General features: G+C 36.3%; 1 protein-coding gene across 1 annotated transcript; it reads left to right on the forward strand.

Annotated features, from left to right (window-relative positions):
- Nucleotides 1-1,522: 1,522 nt before the first annotated feature.
- Nucleotides 1,523-17,763, forward strand: MED30 (mediator complex subunit 30). The gene is given in 4 exon segments (XM_036338119.1): nt 1,523-1,854; nt 8,534-8,692; nt 10,844-10,948; nt 17,520-17,763. Coding segments are annotated over 4 exon segments (504 nt in total). The 5' UTR covers nt 1,523-1,677; the 3' UTR covers nt 17,583-17,763.
- Nucleotides 17,764-19,456: the final 1,693 nt, after the last annotated feature.

Genomic DNA, 19,456 nt, shown 5'->3' on the forward strand with positions numbered 1-19,456 from the left:
CCACCATCATCATCATTATCTCCCTTTGGGATGGCAAAAGACAGTACACATCCAACATTCTCTATTTAGCAGCCAGAATAAGCCTTCTGAATTGAAAATTTCTGGTAATTATTCTTCTCTCCTCCTCAAAGTCTTCAATGAGCTGTTATTTCACTCAGAATAAAGTCTAAACTGCTTGATCTGTCTTGGAAGGTCCTTCAAGGTTTGCCTCTGTCTTCATCGTTGTTTCCCAACACTTCTCAGCCTAAACTTTAGATGCTGGAAAGCATTTGGAGGCATCCTCACTTCTGGTGTGGGCACTGAACTTCCTCCCATGGCGTTTTCTATGAAAAAACACTCCAGATGGACCCCATTCACCAACAGCTTCCAACTTATTCCCTTCAGGTTGTCCCTGATCTCCTAAATTGTTAGCAGATTAATATTCGGACCTTGAACTTTTCCTTCAAGATACTCCCCACAATAATTCGTTCTGCCTGACTCATGAGAGCAGAGCTTTTGCCTGACTTGTTCATTATTCTATCTCCATTTCTAGCAGGGAGCACACAGTAGGTGCTCAGGGAATATTTGCCACATGGTAACTGCTCACTAAGGAGCAGTAAAAGCACTCTTTAAAATTTCTATAATGGTTCCTATGTCATTTTTAGTTACCATTTCCTATAAAGTCTTACTAATGGAGTGTTCAAAAACTTTTTAAAATGCAATAATTTTGTGTTTATCACCCCTTTCCACATTCTTGAAATTTTTTTTTGTTATTTTTGAAAATGGGCAGGAAGAGGTAGGTGGGAGAAAAGACTTTAGCTTGTCTTAAGTTTATGTCACTCAACGTGTATTAAGTGAGCACCTTCTATGCGCCAATCACTAAGTTTGAAGAATACAGTAAGTAAATAAAATAGGCACAGTATCTGTTTTATGGAGTTTGCATGCTAGTGCGTGTGTAAGAAAATGAGAGGAAGTCAGAAAGTAACAAACCGAATAGTCTATAGCACATAGTAATAACAGCCAAATTGAGGAAGGGGAGTGAGTGTTAATTTTACACTTAGGGTGAGAAGAAAAGCTTCTCGAATAAACAGACATTTGAGTCGGGATCAATAGTAATTCGAGCGTCTGTATCAGGTCCCAGGGAAGCATGCCAGATCTGGAATTTCGTTTTCTAAATTCAAATCGCAGGTTACCAGTTGCAAGAGTCTGCGACTAAACAAGTCAAACTAGTCCCTCGGGGCCTTCCCCCTACTTGTGAAAGGAAAATAATACTACAAACCTCATAGGCTCCGTAAGAGAAAATGCTCCGCAAGGAAACTAACACAGAAGAGTCCTAACAGGACTTCTAAGGAAGGGCTGAGCACCTGGGAAACCAACTCGGGGAAAGCCTGCTAGCCTCCCGCCACTAGCACCACCCCCTCTGGCGGGAGTGCAGCTTGCGATTGGCTACTCAACCCGTCCGTCCGGCCCGCCAGGCATCCGGGCCAATCCCGGCCGGTGTTACGCCGAGTGGGCGGTACCCATGACGTCTGATGACGCGTTACGTCAGCATTGACGGAAGTCACGGCCGCTGTTTTGAAATCCAGCCGCCGGAGTCTCACCAGCTCCTTCCCACGCCAAGGCCGCCGACATCCCCCGCCAAGGGGACCCCCAGACGCTTTTCCTGAGGCCCCGCGGGCCTGAGGCCGCAGCCGCGCCATGTCCACTCCTCCCTTGGCTGCATCGGGGATGGCGCCCAGGCCCTTCACCGGGCCCTAGGCTCTGCAGGCCACGCAGGAGGTCAGCACGGCCTCCCTGTGCCAGATCGGGCAGGAGATGGTCCAGGACATTGTGTACCGCACGATGGAGACCTTCCAGCTGCTGCGGAAAATGCAGGTAAGCAGCTGGGAGGCGCCGCCCCCGGCGCGGGGAGGAGGCGGATGCTTCTGCGAGGTCGCGGGGCGCTGGGCTGGACGTTCCGTGGGGCCCCTGGGCGTCAGCGGGGCTGCCCTGGGCAAACCCCGAGGATCGGGTCGCCCGGTTTACATGCCGAAGTGTCCTCGGTGACTGTCCGACCCAGGAGTCTGCCGTGCGAAGGCGATGTTTCCAGAGCGGGTTTCTGGGCGATTGGAGCCCGGTGTCCTGGATTCGAACAGGTTCCCTTGTTACCAGGCAAACTCGCTCCTTTCAGGGTTCGAGTCCGGCCTCACTCCGCTACCCTGTTTCGATTGCTTTAACCATCATCTCATCTTCTTCCAGCAGAATCTTTTCTGAGGGTCTGAGGAGTTGAATTCAGATTCTGCTCATCATTTTTGTTCAACGGCTCTATTTTTGGTGTAAGAGGCACACAATAAAATGCATTTTTTGAAAGTGTTGGCGGACGTAACTGCGTCCTTGTGAAACCATCACCCATGCCGCGAAAGGTCTCTCCGTGCGCCTTTGAAAGCTTTACTTCTGGCCTTCTGGCCGCGGGCAACCTCTCTGATTTGCTTTCTGTTACCCATCCATTTCTAGAATTCTGTGTCAATGGAATCATTTTTGTAGTAGTCACCTTTGGCGCCTTCCACTCATCGTGTGTCAATAGTTCGTTCCTTTTGATTGCTGAATAGTGTTCCGTCGTGTGAATGAACACATCACAGTTCGTGTGTATGTTCATCTGTTGGCGGACTTTCGGGTTGTTTCCATGTTGGAGTCATTATAAAAATACTTCTATGAATGTTCGTTTCCAAATGTTCTGTGAACATGTGTTTCATTTCTCCTGAGTAGGCAGGTGTCCCGCAGTGGAATTTGCTGGATCATAAAATAAATGTTTAGCATGGTAAGAAACTTTTTCAAAGTTCTGCACAACTTTAATTCCCATCAGCAGTGTGTGAGGGTTCTAGTTAGGCCTCATCCTCACCAGCACTTGTTATCGTGTGTCTTTTGCTTTGCAAATACTTTCTCGCAGTCTGTGACCGTCTTTTCATTCTATTCACATTGCCTTTTGAAGAACAAACATTTTAAACTTTGATGGAATCCAACTTAATTTGTTCACAGATTTTGATTGGATGTTGTACCTAAGAAATGTTTGTCTAATTGACAGAGATTTTCTTCTATGTTTTCTTCTGCGAGTTTTATAGTTTTAGGTTTTACATTTAGGTCTATGATCCATATTGAGTTAATTTTTTAATATAATGATAGGTGTAGATCCAAGTGCACTTTTTTTTTGCATTTGGATAGTCAAGGATTCCAACCTCATTTTCTAGCCTATTTTTTTTAATTGAATTTATTGGGGTGACATTAATAAAATGATATGGATTTCAGGTGTACAATTCTATAATACATCATCTGTATATTGTATAATGTGTTCACCAACCCAGGTCAAGTCTCCTTCCATCACCATTTATCCCCCTTTAACCTCTTCTACCAGCCCCATCCCCCCTTTCCCTCTGGTAATCACCATACTTGCTAACCCATTTTTAATGCTTGCTCATCTTACTATTATGTGATGTGGATATCATTCTGGTTTTATGGGTGAGGATTCTGTGACTCAGAGAGGTAAGGTAACTTGCCCAAAGTTGGTCAATGACAAGGTAAATTTGAAATCAGGTCGTCAGACTCTTATAATTCCTATTCCTACAGGTGCACTAAAGAATGGCTTATTGCCTTTTTTTAAGTTCTTGAGATTTTTTTTCTCATTTTAAAAGGAATAGAGTTGTTTAGAAATCTTTGAAGACCATGTCAATAAGCCAGGGTGAAACAATACAAAGGCAATCTAAGACAAGATAAGACATCTTTGGCAATTACTTAAAATTGATATATTAATCCTAAAATGACTTAAGTATGTATTAAATGATCTCTCGGAATTTAGGAAATACAGTTGACCCTTAAATAATGCAGAGTTAATGGGTGCCAACTACCCATGCAATCGAAAATCTCCATATAACTTTAAAAAATATATACAGCACTTTATTTTTGATGGTCACATTTTATACCATGTTGTTATATACATAGAAAAGTGCATAATAGACCAAATTCTGGACTAAATATTCTTCAGATAAAATCCATTTTATATCAGTGTACACCCCATATAACATTTAAGTCAGCCCTCCATATTTGTGGATTCCCAACCATGAATCGAAAATGCACTTATTTTTAGCATGCTGTATGCAAAGCACTGAATTAGGACTGGAAAACTAATAGCTAAAATTTATCAAGTACTTTGTTAGGTACACTGTTATAAGAGCAATTCTAAGCAGTATTTTTATCTGTATTTCACAGTTAAGGAAACAGAGGCTTAAAGAGAGAAGAATTTACCTGACATCACACATGACTAGTAGCGTTTCCTGTTAACCTCTTTATAGTTCTAACTTGCTGTCAAACAATTATTAGCATTAAAAGAGATATGATACACATCTGTGATCCACACAGAAAAAAAACTAAACACTTTCAAAAAATTATGACTAACTAGATTACATGTGGTGTTTGATAACCCTCAAAAACCAATTTGTAAGGGCCTGAGAGTTAACTACTCTGTGGCCCTGTAAGTGTGAGTTCTGTGGTTTAACTCATCTGAGCCCCTTTGGAGCATATTACAATTCGCTGTAAAAGAAACAACAGGGTGCCCCTTCATTTCCAGGAAGCTAGAAGTAGTAGTGGTACAGACAGGACTACATATAACTTATTTACTGATACATTTTTTAGAGTATTCACATTTTAAAAATGATCTTCTACATTGCTAATCAAGAAGGACAAAGTGGCATAAATACAGACTGCTGAGATTATTTCTAAGTGTTCTAGAGAAATGGTTCTTTATTATGTGTCCTTCGGCTTTTTGAGAATGGGATGAAAAGTATGGACTCTCTTCTAAGAAAAATACACATATATACATTTTGAATAAAATTTCAGGCGGGTTAAGAGATGTTTCCCCAAGGATCCCTTCTTGATCCCAGTTGAGAATCCTTCCGTAAGGAAGTATTGCTTTGGTTCTGTTTATTATCCTTTACCTCTTTAAAACAACTTCTTTGAATATGTAATACATTCAAAATTCAGAAGTAAAAAAGGACATTACAGTGAACATTCTGCCTTCCTCCCCTCTCTGCTAGCTACCTACCCCTTTCTCTGCAGGCAATGATTGTTAATGATTTTTATTACTATTCTTGCATATCCTTCCCGATATTCTGTGCTTGTTTAAGCAAATGTATATTCTTTTATTTTCATCACACATTTTGCACCTTGCTTTTTTTGATTTGGTATATTTTGGGGTTTATTCATATTCATACAGGAAATAACTCCTTTTCTTTTTAAAGAGTACAGTAATTCACTGCAGGGGAATACTGTAATTTATTTAACCAGTTCTCCAGTGAAGGGCATTTAAGTAGCTTTTCATCTCTGACTGTTAGGCTGCAGTGAATAACCTTCTGCATAAATGCACAAGTGTACCTGTAGGATAAATTCTTAGAAATGGCTATGTGCTTCTATAATTAGATATATTTTGAACAATTGCCCTCCATGGGGTTGTACCAGTTTATGCTGCCATATCCAAGATCAATAACTGGGCTCTAACAGAGTGAGTTATATTTTTGGATCTTTGATCACTGGATGGGTAAAAATCTATGTTTTTTCCTATTTGGAATGAATTTGATCATCTCTCTTCATAGAACATTTGCTTCAATTTTTATATTTAAAACTTTGACCCAGATGGAATTTAGCCTAGAATAAAGTGTGAGGCATGGCCCTGGCCTTACTCTTTCCAAAAGGTTGGTTGAATAATTTATTTCCTTCCTCATTGATTTCAAATGCTACTTTATACAAATAAGTCTATTTCTGGATGTTCTATTCTGTTCTATTCACTTAGCTGCCTGTCTCTTATGCAATACCAAGCTTCTATTTATTGAGGCTCTATAATGTGTTTATACTTATTTTTCAGAATTGCCTGGCTATTCTTGCTTATTTTTCCACATGTACTTTACAGTCTGCTTGTTTAGTTCTGAGAACCTGTTCATGTTTTTAATAGGCTCATTTAACCTGGAGACATCACTATTATGTTGAGTCTTAATAACCAAGAACATGGAATATCCTTTGTGTCCCTATGAAGTATTCTAAGTTTTCATTTTTATCTAGGAATTTAAAAAATTTATTGTCTTTATTGTTGCTATTGTAAATAGGGTCTTTTTAATGTTTTAACTTTTTTTTTCTTTTTTTCCCTCTCTAATTGCATTGGCCAGTTCCTCCAGAATAGTGTTCACTAGTAATATTAGTGGTCTTAGTAGACATCCTGTTCTGTTTCTGACTTCATTGAGAATGCTTTTAATGTTTCCATATTAATCATGGTGCTGTGCTCACTTTTTAACTGGGATAAATGTATTTTATCACACTGGGGAATGTTTAGTATGACTTTTATATTTATTTTAAGAATGGATATTGAATTTAATTGAATTCCTTTTTGGTATCTGGGGTATAATCATATATTTATGGGCCTTCATTAGCATTCATGAGGGAGATGATTATTGATGAGCTTTCCAGCTAAATATGTACACTACACTGTATAACAAGGGCTCTTAGGCACTATAATAACTTATACTCTGCAGTATCAGAACGTCTCTAACCCAGTTTCTAGGACAGCGCCTGACACATGTAGAATGTGCAGTACTTTTTTTTGACTGAATTAATTATTCCTTTCTTTGAGAAGCTGATGTTGTATATGGAAACTGATACCCAAACTTACTAAAGTAGCTGAATTTAAGGAGGGTGATTATTTGCATTTCAAAATGATTTTGTTTTCCTTTGTGAAAAAATCTATTGGGAGTTCTTTTTACATGACACACACTTCTAAGTGAATTTTAAGTATAGATTTATTGGGAAAATAACATTAAAGTAAAATAAGTTAGACTGTACTTTAAAACCTTCTGTTTGTCAGTACTGTACTAAATACAGTGATACAAAAGTGAATAAGTTCCAGTCTTCACTAAGTAGAAAATATGGGCAAAGTAGTAAGCCTCGTCAATGCTACAGGAAAGGTACATGGTGCTTCCGTATGTAAGATACAATCATTATACTCCTCACTAGCACCCAAACTGGAAAGCGGGGATCCTTTGAAACATTTCTTTGATTGTTAGTGTTTGTGAAAGTTCATAAATTGGAAAGCTTAAGAGGGAAAGTCCTCCATTGTACTGGATGATGAACTTTTAATGCCTTTCTCCTTTAAACTATTTTTACTAATTCATCCTTTGGTATTTTTTATCATATTTCTTTGAGACACTGTCCTCAGAGAGTTTCAATGCTTAAGAATTTCTGAAAATCCTAACAATATCTCATTCAAATAATTTCAGAAGATCCATCTCTTTATCTTATAAACCATAACATTATAGAAAATTTGAAAGTAAAAAAAGAATAAAATAAATTATACAAGACTATCTCCTTAATATATCTTTCATCAGCTATGTAAGCCTTTCCAGTCTTTTTTTCATGTTTATGGTTTTACCTTACTTGTAACAATAGTGTGTCCTATTTTCTTTTTTCTCCAAACACTGTATCAGGAACTTTGTTTTTCATTTTTATTTCATCTATTTAAAGAAAAAGAAAAATGAACTGAGGTTTAGAAGAACTGGACTGATCTAGCTATTAGACAGTAAGTAGTTAGTTTTATCATTTTAACCCCAAGGTAAGTATAAGGGCAAGTGCTTATAATGAAAGCACCTTGTATATTAGAAAATAGGATGTAAATGTTTTTAATGCTTATGTTAGGATGACTTCACAGATAAGACTGTGGGAATAAAATGTAAAGTTGTATAGAGAAAGGAAGATTTTGTTCATGAGTTTCAGGAAGGCAGAAAAGGCACGTATTTAGTTATTAGTTCTAAATAAATAATGATTGATTTCCATTTTTCTGTGATTTTATCATTTCATTACATACATACATTTGGCTTCTTTTGATAAAATTACTGAATTAAAAACGCATAAGCATCAGGACAGTTGATCAGAGCAGTTACTTATAATAATTTATTAATGATGTTCAAGTTCAGATCAATGTGCATTATATCTCCTGCTATATGTTATTTTTAGAGAAAACTTTTGGTGACAACTTTATATTTCATTGTGTGCCTTGAGTATCTTAATTATCAGAGTTAAGGTACCTTGAGATTATTTTGCAACAGGAGCAGCATATTACTACTTTTATTCTGTTAAAAAGTCCTGTCTTCATTTATTTCTTTTCTTCTTTTTTTAAAATTTTATTTTACTTTTCACTTCCTAGTTGAGTCCAGCTACTTGCTGCCTTTATGTAATAGTAAATAATATTAAAATTGTACGTTTTTAAAGTAATACTTTAAAAATTAGAGGGGGAAAGTATTTCACCTGGTCAGAGGGGCTTGCTTATCACAAAGTTTTTTTCTGGGTGTGTTTTACAGCACAAACAGTATGCCAAGGAGCTGAGAAATGAGCACGGATACTCTTAAATTCTTAAACTTGCACTTGATTAACTGAGGAACTGTTTGCTTTTATGCAGTACTTAAGATTATTTGTTTGCTCTCTTTACTTACAGAAAGTCTTGATTTTCATTACTTTTTATTTTTGTTGTTTTGTTTTGCCTGATAAGCTCCCAAATGGTGTCACATACCATACTGGAACATACCAAGATCGGCTAGCAAAGCTCCAGGATCACCTTCGCCAGCTTTCTATTCTCTTCTGGAAGCTGAGACTGGTCTATGACCAATGCAATGAAAACTGCGGAGGGATGGATCCCATTCCAGTAGAGGCAAGTCCCAGTGGTAAAGGGCGGGCGAATGTAAGACAAGATGGCCTCAGGTGTTGTCACTGTCGCCCTTCTCGCTTTCTCTTATTTCTGCAGTATCTCCCGATTTTGAATTATATCAGTTTTACTTTTGACTAGAGAAGATGAAAATATGATATACATATATGTATAGAATTAATGCCATATTTTCATGTTAATAATTTTTTGTACACTAATATATAGGCTTATTAGTGAATTTTGGTTGTTAGAATGTGAGGGTTGTCTGGCAATTTTTATTGTTGTCAGTGTCTCCTATTAATTAAATCACTGCATGGTGGTTTTGGGGTTTTCTTTAGTAGGAGTTGAAATAGTAATATCAAATACTTTTTAAATAGTTTTCATGTGAGTTCTTTATGGATAAAAGTTATGTTTTCATCATTAATAATTTAAGTTAGCTTAGTGAATCACTTGTTTTAAAATGTATTCTGGCCCTGACCGGTTTGGCTCAGTGGATAGAGCGTCGACCTGCGGACTGAGGGGTCCGGGGTTCGATTCCAGTCGGGGGCATGTGCCTTGGTTGCGGGCACATCCCCAGTGGGGGGGTGTACAGGAGGCAGCTGATTGGTGTTTCTCTCTCATTGATGTTTCTAACTCTCTATCCCTCTCCCTTCCTCTCTGTGGAGGGCCAGTGAAATATATTTAAAAAAAAATGTATTCTGTAAATTTAACTTTGGATCCTAAATATAGTTTAGTTAATTAGGTATATACATAGCCCTTTCCTGTTGACAAGTTATATCTCTGCCCCAAAGGTAGCTAGCTGGGAAGAGTTGGATGTTCTCTCATTACATATAAAGAGCAGTTTCATGTGATCAGTGCTCCTTTTTTGAGTGATCAGCAGGAAGGGATGGACAGAGAAAGAGTAAACGCAAAACAGCCTGAAAAGAAGTGATCAAAGGTGTTGTTGAAAGATCAGAAATATGGTTGACAAATTGTCAGAGGCTGCAGAGAAGTCAAGGAAAATAAGGACTGAAAACTGTCCAGGAGATTTTGCTAGAGAAGTGTTAGTATATCTGAGCAGCGCTTCAGTGAAATGGTAGCAACAAGAAGTCAGATCAAGGTGGGTTGAAGAAAATAAGGAACTGGAGCCAACAAGTGGCTATGCATCTTTCAAGAAGCTGAGATAGAAATCAAGAGAGGAATGTAGTAGATGGAAAGAAGGATAGAGTCAAAGGTTTTTGGCATTTTTCCTCCACATGGGAGAGATCAGAACATGTTTAGATGATAAAGGAAGAAACCGTAGGGAAAGGTTGGGAAGCGGATAGGTAATAAAGGCAGAAGGAAAAGCACAGGAATGGAGACTAACCGTGTTCAGGAGGAAGGACAAGTGTGCATTGGGAGAGAAGAAAGGAGGAAAGTGGTGTGGGTGTGGGTAAGTCTTTATTGTCTCTGTGAAGGAATTTGAAGAAGTTTAGCCAGATGACTCCTGGTCGTACCACCTATTTACCTGGATTGGTAATAATATAAGACAGTTGAGACTATATGATTCCTGAAGTCTATCGCGTCTATGAGGAGTTTCATCAAATAAACTTCATCACAAACCATACATATTCAATTATAATTCTGCTAGAAGTTTCATTGCTATATACATTTTTTTCTCCTACAAAATTAAAAACAAACAACTTTCTCCTAATCAAAGAAGTTACAACATCTAGGAATTTGCATAGTTACTTACGTTCTAAATAGCAAGTAAATGAGATTTATATCATGCACATCCCTAAAGTTCTTTCTAGTATGAATGAAAGAAAGCCTATCTCAATGGTCCATGAATTTCTTAGGTGTGGGAATCACAACTTATGTGTCACAATTTTTGCAGTGTGTCACCCAGTGGCTGGCAACTAAATATTTGCTGGTTGAATGAGTAGGGTATTACTTAACTATATGTAACAACTAGTGTTATAACAGCTATTTCTCAAAAGAAACCCAAAAAACTAATGTACAGAGTGCATTGAAATGATAAACTTAGCACACTGTTATTTTAGACTATCATCTAGGTTAAAATTTCTTTTTATATTATTAAAAGTATAAAAATTGACCTTAATCTGACTCATTTCTATACCAGTGTAATTGGAAATTTTATGTCATATTTTTTACTTTTAATTTGTTTATAACTTCCAGCAACTAATTCCATATGTGGAAGAAGATGGCTCAAAGAATGATGATCGGGCTGGCCCACCTCGTTTTGCTAGCGAAGAGAGGCGAGAAATTGCTGAAGTAAATAAAGTGAGTGATTAGTCTGTATATTTGACATTTCAGAATTATTGATAACAATTACAGGGGAGTCTAATGTGACTGGAAAACATAATTTGAATTATAGAATTACATGAAATGTTTGTGTGGTGAATTTAACTCACTCGGAGTACAACCAAGAACTAAAAGGTAAGTAGAAATCTCAGCTGAAGAGTCAGAAGAGAGACTGCAAAATTGGTGCCATAAAGCTTTTGGAAGATCTTCATAGGCACTCAGTCACAGCCCATTTACTCATTGTAGGCAGAACTCTAGCTTTCTAGTATACAGCATATTTGGAGTGACAAAAGATAAAAATTTATAAATAGGAAATGTGAATGTCTCAACACCTGAATAATAAATCAAGAGAGTCGCCCAGCCAGCATGGCTCAGTGGTTGAGCATCAGCCTATGAACCAGGAGACCACGGTTCAATCCCCAGTCAGGGCACATGCCCAGGTGGAGGGTTCAATCCCCAGTGTGGGGCATGTAAGAGGCAGCCAATCAATGATTCTCTCTCATCATTGGTGTTTCTATCTATCTCTCCCTCTTCTTTCCTCTCTGAATTCAATAAAAATATATTTTTAAAAAAAGAAATCAAGAGAATTATCACAGCATTACCTTACCCAACTCCCCCACCCCCACTCAACAAAAAAAGATCCAAACTTGAACGTATTTATTGCTGATATTTTCAAAAGTTCAGAAGATGATCAGATAGTTTACATGAGAAATAGAGAAACAGGGACAGTTATTAGGTCTTTCTTGTAGGAACATGGCCCAAGCTTACTTACCAAAACCTAACCAATAACACAATAAATAAAACTACCAGTTTTACACTTTCATGTACAAATCCTCCATCCTGCTCCTGAAAGTTTAATTCCAGTTAATAGAATTCAACAGGGCATTAATAATTAATATACCACAAAGAGGATTTTCTGAGTATAATCAGTAGATTAAATTGGAAAATTTTTTCTCAAATGTAAAAGACATTTGATAAAATTCAAATATTGCTGATTTAAAGACTTAAAACTATTAACAAGATAGTATCTATTTTTCTTTTTAGTCTTTATTTCTGAGAAATAACCAACATTTTTTCACACTTTTTCAAGCATAAAATGTCTCACACAACTATCTTTAATATTATTTTAGAAGTTATAGACAGAACAAAAAGAAACAAACTTGAGGAAGCAGGAATTATAAAATGTACAAGCTTATTAAGTTTATTAAATTTGTACATATATTATAGCTCAAGCTTGTTAAGTGTAAAGAAATTCAGTTGATAACTACAGTCAATAAGTTCAATAAAAAGGCTTAATATAAGATCATACCATTCTCTTATAATGATTAAGCCAATTAGATTTTAAGATCTTATTCACAATTGCAACAACACATATTAAGTACTTAGGATTTATCTCAATGATATATGTGACTAAAATTATTAAGATTTATGAAAGAAATTTTGACTAATTAAAAGAACATATAAAGTTCTTATGTGGCCAATAAATACTCTAAAAATGCCAGTCTTGATTATTTCATAGTTATAATATAGTAACGATCCAAATCCAAATAGGCATTCTCTTAAAAGTACATAAAAATAAGACTTTAGTGCAATACCAATCAAAAAACAAATCTAAATAAAAATCCAGATGGGAATTTTTCCTTCAGAGTATACTATTAAAGAAAATACTGATAAGAGTAATAAATCAGCATTCTTTGTATTAAAAATTAAAACAAGATGAAGCATAGTATAAAAATGATAAGTGAAATATCGACACAAGAACAGACAGATTAGTTAAATCATACCTACAAAAGTAGTCTTTCTGTTGTAGATGAGAATTTAATATGACAGAAGAGGGATTATATGGAAAATTAGTCTTTAAAAATAGAAACTTTGGGGGGGATTAAGTTAGCTTTTATATTACACCATATGTCAAAGTGAATTTCAGAGTTAAAAATAAGACCTGTAAAACAAAAACTGGAAAATTAAAAGAAAAATGTATATCAAAACTAAGGAGAAAGGAAAAAGATGGATAGATTTTATAAAATAAAACTTTTTTTTAAAGGGGTAAGTAAAAATTTAGACTGTTTTCAGCAGGTTTGACAGTAATGAATGAGCATAAAAAACTAAAGAACAGAATTGGTAGGAGATGAGGAGGGGATTGAGAAATTAATTTAGATCATGAAGTATAAATTGTGTTTGGTAGTCCAGAGATGAGGCATTCATTTAAGAAATTTTATGTTTCTATTGATAATCTATGTATTAATTCACAATAGATGTTTTGTTTATTTTTCTTCTCTGCAAAAAGGATTTTTTTTATAAAATGCATTGACATATATATAAGTAAAATACCTTTGTAATGTTAACTATAATTTCAGAGTACCACATGTGACATATAGTTCGTTCTCTAGCATAGACGATTTTATAATATTAAAAATAAACATGTAAATTCAGAAAGATATAATTTTTTCTAAATGTTTCATTTCTCTTTTCATTTAATTTCTCTTTTTATCTGATTTGATGGCTTAGAAATAACTTCATTCTTGACTATTTTTTAAAAGAACTTTCATATAGCCGAAACCGGCTTGGCTCAGTGGATGGAGCGTCGGCCTGCAGACTGAAGGGTCCCGGGTTCGATTCCGGTTGAGGGCATGTACCTGGGTTGCAGGCATATCCCCAGTGGGAGATGTGCAGGAGGCAGCTGATCGATGTTTCTCTCTCATTGATGTTTCTGACTCTCTATCTCTCTCCCTTCCTCTCTGTAAAAAATCAATAAAATATTAAAAAAAAAAAGAACTTTCATATAATCTAAATATGACAATACTTTGTATAATAAAAAATATCTTACTACCAAGAACTATAAATATAGTAATATATAAACAGTAAATATAGTTAAGTTGCAGGACATAAAATCAATATACAAAAATCTTGCATTTCTGTATACATTTAAAATAGCAACAAAAAAGAATAAAATACTTAGGAATAAACTTAAGGAGGTTAAGGACTATATACACTGAAAACTATAAAACATTGTTGCAAGAAACTGAAGAAGACACAAAGAAATGGGAAAATATTCTCTGTTCATGGATTGGAAGAATTGTTAAAGTGTCCGTATTACCTAAAGCAATCTACATATTTAATGCAAACCCTATACATATCCCAATGGCATTTTTCACAGAAATAGAACCAAAACGTCCTCAAATTTGTATGGAACCACAAAAAAAACCCAGATTGCCAAAGCAATGCTAAGAAAAAAGAGGTATTGCACTCTGTGACTTCAAACTATACTACAAGCACAGCAAAACAGTATGGTTTTAGCAGAAAAATAGACACACAGACCAGTGGAACAGAACTGAGAGCCTAGCAATAAGCCCACATTTATTTGGACAACTAATTTTTGACAAAGGAGCCAAGAGTACATAATGGAAAAAGGAATGTCTCTTCAATAAATGGTGCTGGGAAATAATATTGGACAGCCACATGCAAAAAAATGAAAGTAGTACACTGTATACAAAAATTAACTCAAAATGGATTTAAAAAAAACTTGAATATATTCAAGACCTGAAACAATAAAATAAACAGAAGAAAACCTAGACACCAAATTTATGGGTCTTAGTCTTGGGAATTTTTGTGAACTTGACCCCAAAGGCAAGGGAAGTAAATAAGCCACATAAAGTAAGTAGCTTTATAAATCCCTCAGTTGACCCTCATTCAGTCATTTTCAAAATATTACTGTATCATTATGAACTTGAAATTGTATAGAACAACACTGAATGGGGTGTGTTTACTATTTAATCTACATGATATGCCTGGTTTCTGACTACCTGTGTGACTATGACTACCATAATGCCATGAAGCTTTGGAGCACAAAGTTTATAATCAGTATTTGATGTAAATCATCAGAAGACAGGATGGCTTAGTTTCAGTCATCAGATTTTTGGCTCATATAAATACTTCTCATTTTCTTCATATTCTGGAATCCATAAGCCCTAATACCCAAACAAGTGGTCAAAACTGTATGTTTTGACTATCGGAATGGGTTCAATTTTGCTTAAAACTATTCTGTTGATGGTAAAATGAAATTGAAAGATAATGCAGATAGTTTTTTCAGAGTTGACATATAACTCCATGTATTTAGAAATTAAAACATTTTTGACCAATTGTCACAGCCTTTGTATGAATATTGAATTACATGGCATGACAGCATTTACTTACACATTCACCTGTTAATGTAGCAAATTAGGCAAAGTTGATGGATTTTGTTAATAGCAGCTGTCAATCTCTGTTAAAATCAATCAGTGGCAAGATTGTATATATTAAATTCTGTATCACGTCATGAAAATTGATTTACAATTTAACCACTAATAAGCAGAACTGTCAGCTTTGCTGTTGATAGTTTTAGACATGTTTTGGCTCTAGGTAGTTTACATGTATGCTAATTTTTGTAATTTTTAACTTTGTGGCATCTTTGAGAAAAACTATCCAGTGCCTTATAATGCAGGTGGAGCAAAAGTAGTTTATAGTTGTGAGCATGTGAAACACAGAGTTTATTCTTATGTTATTTTTTAATTATTATTTTTCATACGAACAACTATAAACCTACTTTTGTCACCCTATCGTACTTAAAATTTTTTTTACTATTGTTTTTTCATTTACCCCCCTATACTCTCTTTCACCTCTCCCTGCAATCACCACACTGTTGGCCATGTAATTTTTTTTACTATTGCCTATAGTTGAATATTACCATGAAAATATACTACAATTTTTAGTTTTCTGACACTATTTTTTAAGAATTAATGAGGCTAATTTTTTAAAAACAAGTATATCAGAATTTATATTTCTAAACTAGAGACCCAGGGTCCCTAGCGGCTGCTGGCTGCCATCTAGGACCTCCCTTCCCCAGCTGCCTGCTGCCACCACTGGCTGCGGCTCCCTTCCCCTGGTGGCTGTCTGCCACTGGCTGGGGCCTCCCTTCTGAAGGTTGGCCAGCCAGCCTCACTCTCTGGTCAAACTCCCGATTGAGGGGACAATTTGCATATTAGGCTTTTATTATATAGGGTAACTCGCTTCACACAGCCCTTCATTGCTGGTACATAGTCAGTTTCTTGGTCTCTGGGGTGAAAAAGGCTTCCTAGCCTTGGTGTTGGTCATCCAGTCATTCGTGACCTCATCCAGTTATCTAGGTCTGTTTGGTTAGATGAAACACACCGTTGCCTAAATAACTACCACATACTTATGACAACAGAACTTAGAAAGTGGGCCATCTGAAAACTGAACAAGGAGACTAACTAGAATACTGACAGTCTTTTTCCAAAACTGTTGGCGTAAGCTTTATGGTGCTGTCTACTATACACCATGCCCTGTGTACTGCATGGTCATAAGTTGTATCTGACTGTTTTGTGATAATTTCTCTTTTCAAATATGAATTGAATTAATATTAAACATTAAAGTCTCTGTAAATTGCTTTTCTGTTTCCAATAAGAATTTCTTGGTCCCCCTTTTTAGTTACTTTCTCCCTGTTACTTTAACTCTAGATTAGAATTAAATGAGCAGTTTACGTAATCTTGGTTTGCTCTTTAATTATGTAAAAATTAATGATTTTAGGCCTCTTTATACTGAACATGTACTACTTTATGTGGAGGTATTTTAATATAGTTTCTTTAAAATTATTTAAGTAAATATATTATTTCCAAATGTAATGTTCCCAAAAGGTTATTGAACAGTAATGCTTCTTATTATAATAGCTAGTAAACACTCACCAGAAGTTCTCTATTTTTATCTTGTTTTACCCAAGCAGACATTTGCCTCATAGGATTTGAGGAAAGGATCCTTAAAAAGAAGTTTATAAACTGTAGTCTGGTAGAAACCCACACACAGAAAAACAGACACGTGCCTTGTGCATGTAGGGCAGCCAGCAAATCCCCGATGTAGGGATTACATCGGGGACTGTATCATTTGGTCCTCAGTTTTCAGAACTAGAAGTAGATTGCTTCACGTTTGGGCAAGCAGTGACTTCCGCCATGTTTTTGAAAGACCCGTCCCATCAGGCATTGTACTTGTATTATAGTTTACTTCCTGCATTGACAGTTCAAATACTTTACATGAATCAGATCATTGAATCCTCATATCAACTCTTCCAAAGTGGGTTCAGTTATTATCCCCATCTTTCTGATGTGGAAACTGAGGCAGAGAGAGGTTCAGTAATTTGGCCACTGTCATATGTTTAGTGCAGGAGCCGTAGAAGCCCACAGATTCTGGCTCTTGACCATTATGTTACACTGCCTCTTGGCAAACCTATATGCTTAGGTTTTAGAACAATTAAATATTTAGTCTATTTTCTTTGAAGGTGGAAGTAGATGAATAAAGGAAGGTGGAAGCTAGATCCAGGCCTCTGTGGGCTGGGTTAGAACTCAGTTTGCTTTTCAGTGAATATTTGTGGACAGAAGAGGGCTGAGGTCTTCTGCTTGAAGGAAATACTTAGCTTAATTGTCTGGAGTCCAAACTTACGACATTTAGTCTTTTAACTTCATGGTCTATATTTCATTTTTGATAAATTCTTTTGTTTCTCCAGAAACTCAAACAGAAGAATCAACAGCTGAAGCAAATTATGGATAAATTACAAAATATCATCTGAGATATAAATGCCATGTTGGCAATGAGGAACTAAACTGATATTTACATGTCCTGCTTTACACATATCATTTTTTTCCCCTCAAGTATTTTTTCCCTTTGAAGAAGATTATTTATCTGTTTGTATTCCAGTCACTAAAACTAAAGTTCTATTTTTACATTGTGGTTTTACATTAAAGTAGTCATTGACAAAAAATAAAATAAAATAAAAACAATGCAGTCTTTTGTTTAAGCTATTGATTTTGTGAAAGATTATAATAATAAACTTTGACAGGGTTTGTGTTTTGGTTAATCTTTGTGAAGTGAATAATTGTGTTTTAAAAGCAAAGTAATTAAGTTTTATAGAAAGATTTTTAAATTTGATCAGTGGTTGTTTTGGTCATTTCATTATGCTTTTAGGAGAAAAAAGTTTAGACATTTTTGCAGATGAAAATATCAATCTGGTACAAATTAATTAAAGTTAAATATGTAATTTACCATTTCAAATCAATTTTTTAAAATTCCCTTTGAGTCCTAAACAAGTTAAAATGAGGAAAACAGTTAATTCGTATATTGCTGTAAATAGATGAAAATTCCCTTTACCATGTTTTTCCAGTGTTTGGTCTTAATTGGAATGATCTGTCTCCAAAATGAAACAAACATTTGGGGATGGCGCCAACTGAAACCACGACTGTGTGCTTGTTACCTGCTTTAGGCCAAGGAGCAGGTCCCTCTCTGAGTTTTCAGGTGCACCCTAATATCGACTGCATTTTGGAAACGGTACATTTTTAAGAGTTTCAAATGAGATCAATAGCTCTATATAACAAGTGCCTTTGTAGACTAGTAATTGGTCAACAGTAAGTTATTTATAGGTATGCCTACAGGCTGGTCGCTCAGATTATAAATATCCTCAAGTAAGAGAATCAGATCTTCCCAAGAAGGGCTTTTCCAGCCTGATCCAGAAGCCTCTATGCCCAGCCCTGGGTTCCGACTCCAGGAAATACTGCTATTTTGACTTCCCTTGTGTATGGATCAAGTTTCTCTGGAAGGTTACACAGGAAATGGCTCCCTTCGGGGAAGGGACCCAGGTGGTTGTATACCCTTTGGTACCTTTGGAATTCTACTGTATGTGAAAATATTGCGTATTCAAAAAATAGGTAAAATTTCATTTTAACCTGTGCAGATTCCCACCTGTAGCGGTAGCAGAATCACAAGAAGAGAAGCCAAACCATGTGGGCATCGTTTTACCCTCTAACTACATTCGTCAAAGCAAGCTCTCCAAGTAAGCCATGTTAGTCGGCTGGGAGCTGATTGCCCAGGGTGGTAAGCACTGTAGTCACAGGGCAGAAGGTAAAAAGTATATGAAGCTATGACAGCACGAATTAGGACCAATAACCCACTATACCCCTGTAGTCTGTAGTATGTAAGGATATTATAGTTTATTTAGCTATCACCAGTTGGATAACTGGGGTTTTATAGGTGTTAACTAATATGTTCTTTGTACAGTGGATTACTGTTACTATCACAAATTGAGTGGGTTTTGACAACTTCTAAAGCAGTTATAAGAAATGTCAACCTATTTTTTAGTTGTTTCAATTATCGCACTCAACTCCTGAGATCATTCAGTGTGGAAATTTCACCATTTGGGCCTTGGTTCAATAAAGAGTATCTCTACTGTGGAGCACTCATCAATGCAGCTTCACTCAGCTAACAGAGCTGTAGCCCCAAATTCTGGGAGGTGTGTTTTCAGCCCTCGGAACTGACGACGGTTTACCCACTCACTCACAAGTCTGCTTGGGACCAGCTATGAACGCGTTGGGGGTTATTAAAAACACACACCCCCCACTAACTCAAAGTTTCAGTTTTTTCTTGAAGCAGAGCATGCCAGTAGATTGAAGA

Source organism: Myotis myotis, unplaced genomic scaffold (assembly GCF_014108235.1).
Source record: "Myotis myotis isolate mMyoMyo1 unplaced genomic scaffold, mMyoMyo1.p scaffold_m19_p_16, whole genome shotgun sequence".
Classification (NCBI taxonomy): domain Eukaryota; kingdom Metazoa; phylum Chordata; class Mammalia; order Chiroptera; family Vespertilionidae; genus Myotis; species Myotis myotis.